Source organism: Loxodonta africana, chromosome 16 (assembly GCF_030014295.1).
Source record: "Loxodonta africana isolate mLoxAfr1 chromosome 16, mLoxAfr1.hap2, whole genome shotgun sequence".
Classification (NCBI taxonomy): domain Eukaryota; kingdom Metazoa; phylum Chordata; class Mammalia; order Proboscidea; family Elephantidae; genus Loxodonta; species Loxodonta africana.
Window position 1 is genome coordinate 84,490,265 of NC_087357.1, and position 9,744 is coordinate 84,500,008.

Genomic DNA, 9,744 nt, shown 5'->3' on the forward strand with positions numbered 1-9,744 from the left:
TGAGGCAGTTGTTCATGGAGGTAATGAGCCACACATTTCATATCCCTCTCCTATTCCTGACTGTCCTCCTTACTCTGTTCCTCCAGGTGAACAGAGACCAATTGTCGTGCCTTGGATGGCCACTTGCAAGCTTTTAAGACCCCAGGCACTGCACAACAAACTAGGAGGTTGGAACAGTACTAAACACGGTGTTAGGCCAATTAACTGGGATGTCCCATGAAACCAAGGCCCTAAACCTCCAAACCAGGGAACCAAATCCCCTGAGTTGTTTGGTTGTACATAAGCAGCCTCAGCAGCTACTCTTTTTCTTTTCTTTTTTGTCATTGTAAATATATCTATCACACAACTTTTGCCTGTTCAACTTTTTATAAGTGTACAACTTATTGACAGCAATTACAATAATCAACTGTCCAACTCTGTCCTTAATCAGTGCAATTTTTTTCCATCACTGTTAGCTCCCCTTCTCCTCCTCTCTCCCACCCCTGGTTACCATTAATAAACTTTGGTCTCTATACATTTGCCTTTTCTTGTCTTTTTATATGAGTGAGGTCATACGATATTTGCCCTTTTGTGATTGACTTATTTCACTCGGCATACTGTCTTCAAGCTTCATCCATATTGTAGGATATATCAAGACTTAATTTCTCCTACTGGCTGAATAGTATTCCGTTGTATTTGTATACTACATTTTGTTTACCCAATCATCTGTTTATGGGCATTTAGGTTGCTTCCACCTTTTGCTATTGTGAGTAGCACCACAAGTCTTTGTGTGAGTCTCTGCTTTTAAGTCTCTTGGGTATATCCCTTGGAGTGGAATTGCTGAGTCATCTGGTAGTTCTATTTTTAGATTTTTGAGGAACCACCATGCTGTTTTCCACAATAGCCATACCATTTTGCATTCCTACCAGCAATGGATAAGGATTCTGATTTCCCCACATCCTCACCAATATTTGTTATTTTCTGTTTTTTTTTTTTTTTTAATTCTTAGCCACCCTAGTGGGAGTGAAATGGAGTCTCATTGTGGTTTTGATTTGCATTCTCTGTGACGGATAATGATGTTGAGCATCTTTTCATGGGTTTGGTGGCTGTTTGAATGTTCTCTTTGGTAAAATGTCTATTCACGTCCCTTGCCCATTTTATGATTGGGTTATTTGTCTTTTTGTTGTTAAGTTGTTGAAGTTTTATATATATTTTGGTTATTAGATTCTAATCAGATATATGGTTTCAGAAGATATTCTCCTCATCGGTAGCTTGTCTTTTCACTTTTTTGGCGAAGTCTTTTGATGAACAGAAGATTTTAATTTTTATGATGTCCCATTTGTTTATTTTGTCTTTTACTTTTGTGGCTTCATAGGGTTTTCAATGGCTGATATTTTGGAAGCAGTTCTTAAGGCCTTTCTTCCAAGGAGCCTCTGGGTGGAGTTGAACCTCCAAGATTTGGTTAGCAGGCGAGCGTGTTAATTCTTTGCACCAATCAGGGACTCCACTATCCCAACAGGCAGTGAGAAATATGGGTCTGGATCCCAAGAAATAGGTTAGATTGGAGATTTTGATTTGAGACTCAAATGACATAGCTTACTGGAAGCCTCAGAAAAAATGAATAAGCATTTGCAAGGTGAGGGAAGTGCCTCCTGATTGCCATATGTAGTGTGAATTGAGTTTGTTAACCTGTCCTTCTAGGTTGCAAGACTGGTCCTAGAGAGAAGAGGCCCCAACACTGTACAGCAGTGTCCTTCTGCCAATACCAGCATGGGAGAAGGACGAGCGGCTGTTTCCTTGGTAACAACCTTGCCTGGCAGGCCCATGAGCTGTGTCTCAGTGACAGATGGTGAGAGAAGACAGAATTGCTTGTTACTATTGTCATGTCATCATGGGCTGCTTTTGAATTTTCAGCTCAAAAGGGAAAGGCAGGGAGGCTTCCTCTGGGTTCTCAAAAGAAAGAGCAGTGGGGGTGATGTTTCTAGCTTTTGAACGGGATGGAAGCCAATCTAATGGAACATGTTTCTGCAAAAAAAAATGTATTATCCCAAAATGATTATCAAGCATAATTTTGCTCCCAGTCCTTAATAAGTCTTCTGATCAGCTGCCAGAGTGTTTGTGTGTAAGTATTTCAGGATGAGATTAGTGTGTAAGGGACATGTGTTTTCTGACCCAAGGTCTACTTTCCCAACAAGATATTTGTAGCAAAGGATCTGAGGAATGATTAGGCAGGCTGGAAGATAAGGGTGTTCAGGAACTCTAGCCTTGTTATCTTATAATTTTTAAAAGAAAACCCACAATCAGTTTCTTACTGAGTTGATTTTGACTCATAGTGACTTCATATGATAGAGTAGAACTGCTCCATACGGTTTTCTAGACTATAATCCTTACAGGAGCAGATTACCAGGTCTTTTCTCCTGCAGAGCCATGAGTGGGTTTGAACTGCTGACCTTTTGGTTAGCAGCTGAGCACTTAATGGTTGTGCCATCAGGGCTCCTTGCAATCTGTTTAGAGTGGCATAATTACACACCTTCTGATGGGTTATCTCTCTGCACTTTCGTCATGATTTTGCTTTCTGCTAAGAAAATGTGTATTTCCTTAGTATGTCATGATTTGGAGGTTAGGCATTTTTCAGTCTCTTTCTAGAGATTTTCAGTCCTGCAGCAGAACCTGTTATAGGCCAGATTGAAGGTAGCCATAGCAGTGGAGGTGCCTGGTGGAGCTGGGAGAACACACATCCGTACTGTTCCTTCTTCCGTTTTTCCTCTGCTCATTCCAGTGAGGACATTTGAGAAAGTGACTACAAAGTGAGCCGAGGATCTCAGATGATGATGATGGTAAAGCTGGTTGTATAGCACACCTTCACTTAGATTGCTTCAAAGGCTTTCACACTTGCCCCAAACCAAAAGTTATAAGTGAGGGCTGTATCCCTCAGTTTGTTAATTGCCAACTGGGTTGGTGAAAGCAGACCAAGGGAGGTGCAGAGGCCTCTTTGAGTTTGAGGTGGCCTCGGTTTCAGAAGCTGTGTCCATCCTTGGTGTATCAAGGCAGCCATTTCACCTGAAGTTCAGTCCACCCAGCTAAACAAAACGGCAGCTAAAACATTGTCCATAGAGTTGGTGGTAATTTTCTCCATGATCTAATTACGTAAAATTTAGTTTTAAGTATACTAAAATATGATTGGGATTCTAAAGGTTAGATAAGACTCTATGTGATACAAGTTCTACTGACTGCCAGGGGCATGTATATATGTTATACATATGCATTAACTGTGTCTTTACACATAAACTTTGTTGATTATCTGTAATTGCACTGTCCAATATGATAGGAGGAGTCCCTGAGTGGTACAAATGCTTAACACGCTTGGCTGCTTACTGGAAGGGAGGAGGTTCAAGTCCATCGAGAGGCATCTTGGAAGAAAGGCCTGGTGACCTCCTTCCAAAAAAAACATTGAAAACCCTATAGAGCACAGTTCTTCTCTGACATAGATGGGGGTCACCACTGAGTCCGAGTCAACCAACTGGTCTGGCCTAATATGACAGTCACTTGTCATACGTGGGTATTAATTACTACACATGTGGCCTATCTAAGTTAATAAAATATATACTGGATTTTGAAGACTTAGTATGAAAAAAAATGTATAGTGTCTCATTAATATTTTTTCATATCTATTACATGTTGAAATGGTAATATTTTAGATATAGTGGGTTAAATAAAATATATGATTAACATTTATTTTAGCTTTTTTATTTTAACATGGCTATTTGAAAGCTTTGAAATTACATGTGTAGCTTGCATTTGTAGCTCACATTATATTCTGTTGGTAGCACTGACCTATAACACGTAAAATGGACTCTGTCATAAAAATTAGCAAAATGAAATCTTTTTATGTAGAAGAGAAATAATTCATCTATTTGAAAGCTTGCAATTTGAGACTGATCAATGTCATTTGTAATCTACTGAAGGACTTATTTTATTAACATCCCACAATACAGGTCGCAAGTTCGAAGTCAAACTGAAAAAGAATTCCAGTGGTTTGGGATTCAGTTTTGTGCAGATGGAAAGAGAGAGTTGCGGTCACCTCAAAAATGATCTTGTGAGAATTAGGAGGCTCTTCCCCGGGCAGCCAGCTGAGAAGAATGGGGCCATTGCAGCTGGGGACATCATCCTGGCCGTGAATGGAAAGCCCACGGAGGGCCTCGTCTTCCAGGTCTGGGAGGCCAGGAGGCACACAGCTCTGAGTGGAAGCTAACGTCCCGTCCTAGCTGATTCTTCCAGGCCCACTGCCCTAGGGAATCCTCTGAGCTCTCAAAAGCCACACATGGAGCCTGGTCTTTGATCATACAAAGACAGCAATTTGCAGAATATTCTCGCATTTCATTTTCCACTTCGGTTTTTAATATCTGTCCTTGAGATTTGGGGCTATAAGCATTGAGAAGTATTCCCTTTTCATGGTCTCTGTCTTTTTATTAATTACATTTCTTATCTTATGGAGAACAATTAGAGCGATATTATGTATTAGAAGCCTTGCTTTTAACTGAGCTTGACATTGGGGAAGATAAAACACTGGCTTCTGTGTTGGCGAAAGGCCTCTTAGCACACACTCAAGGTGGTGGGATTTGAGAGCCTGAGTGAGTCCCTTTCTGCTCCCCTTTCCATTTCTCTGTTACTTTACTGCTTTTGACACATAGTGTTACACTGATTGCCCTGCGTATGATCAAAATGTACTTTAAAAAAAGGGAGCATTTAAAGGGGACACTTCTCAATACTTATAGCCCCAAATCTCAGTGAAATATTGACTATATATCAGTTCAGATTCTGGTAGAGATCGAGTGACCAGAGGAGAGCTTAATAAAGGTGTGGACACTTGCTGGGAAGCTCAAGGGAGAGTATAGAACTCTGGGGCAAGAAACTGCGGGGTGCAGTTACCCACCCCAGGCCTGAAGGAGCCTGGAAAGGAGCAGTTACCCAACCCCAGAAATGGAGAGGACTCCCTGACGTGAGTGATGGCATCAGCCGAGGGACACAGTCACCTCATGGCAACCCGACACCCACCTCCCTCTTCTCCCTGTCTTGGGTCCCCTGCCCCTTCTCCAAGTAGATGAACCCACACAGGTACAGGTGAAGTGCACAGAGCAGAGTAGACAATATGTGCCTGAATGGAGAGGCCCTCCCTTCAGCCATCCATCCTTCTACCCAATAACCTCTGAATAGTTTGTGAAGAACCGAAGACACAGAGACAGAGAGTTCTGTGGTTGTAGAGCTCACAGTGTGGGTGGGGACAGACAAGGAAACCACAGTGACTGAAGAAAACAAGTACTACAGAGAGAAAAGCCCATGTTGCAGTCTGCCCCAGAGAGCCAGGGAAGGAAGAGGGTTCTGTGAAAGTCCCTTGTGGCTACGCAGGTTTGAAGTAGAGTCTAGATCAGTGGTTCTCAATGGGGATGATTTGCTAGTGCACTAGGCAATGTCTGGAGGCATTTTGGGTTGTCAGACATGGTGAAGGGAGTATCCCAATGCCATCTAGTGGGATTACTGTTCAGTATTCTACAATGCACAGGATGGCCCCTACAACAAAGAATTACCTGGCCTCGCATGTCAATAGCACTGAGGTTGAGAAACCCTGATCCAGGTAGGAAATGGAAGGCCTTACAGCCAAATATTAGAAGAGGGACTCAAGAAAGAAAACCTCATGCCCTGGGGCAGCTGTTGAGAGGGCAGCTTGGAGCAGGAGGTTCAGCAGGTGGAACTTGAAGGTGGGAGCACAGAGAGCCAGAGGGAGAGAGGCAGTGGCAGTGAGGACAGGCTCTGCGTGCTGGGTCATGGGGGTTAATGCTGAGGGGCACCATTGAGAGGGGTCAGCAGGAGGAAGACTTGGCTATGTCTGCATTTTGGAAAGACCACCCTTGAGCAATGTGGAGGGTGGGGGGTGGCCCTCGAGAGGGCAGGGAGCAGGGAAGAAGCTATTGCAATATCGTGGGTGAGAAGCTGTGAGGGCCTGAAGTGAGACGAAATATGGTGGGAATATGGGAGCTGAGAGTCAGGTTTTAGGGACTGCCAGGTGGGGAGCCTACACAATTGGTGGATTAGTGACCTCTTAGATGAGGGTGGGCTGGGAAGGAGGGAGACTGAGAGGGGAACGGTCATTTGTGTGAGTCATATTTCTCTCTGAAGAAAAGGCATCGGCCTCTGCAGACACTGCCACTAAGGGCCCTGGGCAGACACAGGCCGTTTCCAGCCCAGCATCTGTGCATGGCCCACGGGGTGGGGGTGGGGGGCAGGCTGGAGGCCTCGGCTTCTCACACTTCTGGGAAATCATGTTCACAGCACTGTTCTCCAAAGTTCTCTGGAGCCAAGAAACAGATCAAGATGGGAGAAGGTGGAGGAAATGACACCAGAGAGATAGTGGGGAGCAGAGAAGAAAGAGAGTCCGGGGCTCTCCTGGTAGCCAGCCCACAGGCAATGCCCAGCCCCAGCTCAGACAGTGTCATTTGGTCTCTCCTAGGAGGTGCTCCATTTACTGCGGGGGGCCCCTCAAGAAGTCACGCTTCTCCTCTGCCGGCCCCCACCAGGTGCACTGCCTGAGATTGAGGACGGGTGGCAGGTAAGATGCAAAGCTGCTGCTCTCTACACATGGTTCGTGTTCAGGCATCACCTTTCCTGTCTGGTGGACCCTGAGAAGTCCAACTTTGCTTGTAGGTAGGGTCAATGCCACCTTATTTTACTGGGACATCTGACCCCATTGGGTGCTCTGAAGCTGGGATGGCCCTTCAGACTGTCCGAAATTTTGGCAAGAGCGACAAGACTCTTTTACCCTTGTATCAACCAGTGTTGGAATGTGGGCTGCCCTGAGGGAGGGGGCCTGACTTTGGGTGAGGTAACTCCCTTCAGCTGAGGGCAACTCCTGACCTTGAGAAGCATACATATTAGTCTATGGTGGAAGATAGAAAAAAAAAACAAGTATGTAAATAATGAAATAAAGTAATTTGAGATAATGACCAGTGTAATACTATAGAGAGTCCCTGGGGTTTAGCTAGTGTGTGGTCAGCAAGGTCTTATTTGAGACCTGATGATAAGAAGGAGGTGGCCATACAAAGATCTAGAATAAGATCATTCTAGAAAGTGCAGAGGCTCTGAGACAAGAATGACATTTGAGTGGCAAAAAGAAATCAGGTGTGCCTGGGCTGTAGCGACTGAAGGACAGGGTGGAAGGGAAGAAGTTGTAGAGATGGGCAGGGACCAAATCAGGAAGGGCCTTGTAGCTCATGGTGAGGTACTGATTCCATCTTGTCTCCAAGGGGAATCCACCAAAGGTTTAAGAAGGAGAGTGGCCTTATCGGGTCCATACCTTAGAAAGATGATTCAGGTTGCTTGTAGAGATGGGCTGGAGAAGGAAAACCAGTTGGGAGCTATTTCAGTCATTTGGGCAAGATATTATTGTGGCTTGGACTAGGATTGTAGATGAACAGTTGGTGAGAAGTAGTAAGATTTGGAATATATTTTAGAGGCAGAGCCCATGGGATTACTGGTGGATTACATATGAATATAAGAGAAAGAAAGCAAAAAATGGTTTGGCTTGAGCGACTGAACAATGGCAGTACCATTTACCAAGCTGGGGAGCAATTGTTTAGATAAAAATCCTGGCTCTCACACTGATGTGAAATGAATATATGTTAAAGATTTTATTTAATTTATTCAGTGAGAGAAACAGCAGGTAGATGTTATAATTGGTTCAAGAGAAATTTTAAAGAACAATGTATTTATTTATAGAGCCGTAAAAGAGCTCAAAGACAATGAAAATGGACGGCTAGGAGCAGATAACACAGAAGGTTGTGCTGTAGACAAGGCATAGTTTTCTACTGAAACCCAGAAGGCTGAGCAGTGATAGCTGGTCATAGAGGGCCATCAAAATCAGAGCTGAAAAGGCCCTGTGTGTATGGAAGCCATTGTTAAAGAGAAATTTTCACAATGTTAAATTTGTATATGAACTCATAAGCTTATTATACAGTTCACGAACCAAGGAAAGTCCGAAAGTCAGACCAGAGTTCCGAAGCTTGGTACAGGCAGAAAACCTTTTGTTTAAGGGTAGACAGTCCTGATTAGCTAGCTTAGGTTTCTATTTCTGGGAGAGTCAATTGATTGACTTGGATTTCAGCTCCTGGGAAAGCTAGGTATTTATATGAATGGAAACTTAGGTTTTGGTTTACCTACTTGGGGCTCAGCACAGGGGCTCCATTTTGAGCCTAGTTCAGTCAGTTTTCACCATTGAGGCAACTTAACTAGTGTTTGGAGAGGTGAGGGGGAGATCCAGAAAGGGCATCACAATGGTAGGGTGGATGAGTCAGAAGAATGCTCTATCTTGGATAAGGACAGATGAAGACAAGGAAACTTAGACTAAAAAAAAAAAAAATGCTTGTTGGAAAGTGGGATAAAATGTCATTATTACTTCTCTTTTTATATTTGTCTAAAATTCCAAATATTTTTCATAAAAAAAATAATGCTCACATTTATTGAGAGCTTCCAACGGTCTCCAGGCTAAGGGCTTAGAGATGGTTAAGTATGTGGCCCCAGGTCCCAGTTGGAGAAGTGAAGGAGCTAGGATTTTAAGGAAGGTAGATGGGCCCCAGAGCCCATCTCATAATTTTGATCTACTTACTATCACATAGAAAAAAAAAAAAAAAAAACTTTTAATTTTTTAAAGATGTAAGTTTTAGATTTTGCTCAGGTGTGCCATGGCTCCAGTAATCTTTTCCATTCCTTTCAATAGACGCCCGCACTTTCAGCAGTCGAGGAATTTACCAAGTCAACAGGCACTGACTTGGAGCTGAGCCCCAGCCTAGATCAGGAGGGCAGCCCGAGAGACGGTGCCTCCCCAGACACAGGGGAAGGCCTGGATCTCAGGCCAGAGTCCTTCCAAAAGGTGCTCTGGGACCAAGACACCCACCTAGAGAGACCTTGGGCCTCTTGCTCGACCCATCCTTGTCCTCAAGATGCCCACATTCTTTTATACAGACTTAAGCAGGAAATGGATGCATCGCCTTCAGCCACCTCCTTGGAGAAGGAGGTGAGGCAAAACTGCTATTCAGTTTGTGATATCAGGAGATTTGAAAGGTAAGAACCACCACGTTAACAGACATTTTATGAATTCCATGCCTTTCATTGTTAGAAATTATAATCGAGCAATCAGTAACTGTGCTCGGATGCCTATTTCACGAAGCAGCATTCCAGGCATTTGGAGGAGAGGTGAACCCATGGAAGAAGCATAAGGCCAGGAGCTGCTGCAGCTAGAACTTGGGATCTCTAAGGGAAGCAAACCCCACACAGACCACAGGTGCCCTCAATATGCCTCAGAGGCAACAGGTAGCAGGTTTTTTTTTTTTAATCAACATACAGCCCTTTGTCCTGCACCCCTCCAGGCCTTTTAAAACAATGTGGTAAGTAAAAGTTTCTGTATATGCCTCTTCATTTTTATTATTAATATGATGCTTTATAATCAACACCTGCTTTAAGAAAAAAAAAGACATCTGCATCTCCAAAGCCAAATGCAAACATTCATTTTAATAGCCATTTTTAACTGAATCTGCACTTTGTTTCCATCCAATCATTTGTGTTTCTAGTGCTCAGCCCCACTCTGATGGAAAACACTTTTCAATTCCACTTGACAAGTATTTATTGCACTTTCTGAAGGTGCTTGGAAATGCTAAAAGATAACCAAAACTGAAAAAAAAATGAAACTTAAGGTTTATTTTGAGCAGTTATTCTATA

General features: G+C 43.4%; 1 protein-coding gene across 1 annotated transcript in view; it reads left to right on the forward strand.

The window, feature by feature from the left end:
- FRMPD2 (FERM and PDZ domain containing 2) overlaps nucleotides 1–9,484 on the forward strand; it is a 99,033-nt gene extending 89,549 nt beyond the window's left edge. Inside the window, exons 24-27 of the mRNA XM_064269884.1 lie at nucleotides 1,681–1,828; nucleotides 3,975–4,189; nucleotides 6,485–6,583; nucleotides 8,747–9,484. Of these exons, the coding sequence (XP_064125954.1) occupies nucleotides 1,681–1,828; nucleotides 3,975–4,189; nucleotides 6,485–6,583; nucleotides 8,747–9,094 (810 nt within the window). The 3' untranslated portion in view covers nucleotides 9,095–9,484. The remainder of the gene's footprint in view (nucleotides 1–1,680; nucleotides 1,829–3,974; nucleotides 4,190–6,484; nucleotides 6,584–8,746) is intronic.
- Nucleotides 9,485–9,744: the final 260 nt, after the last annotated feature.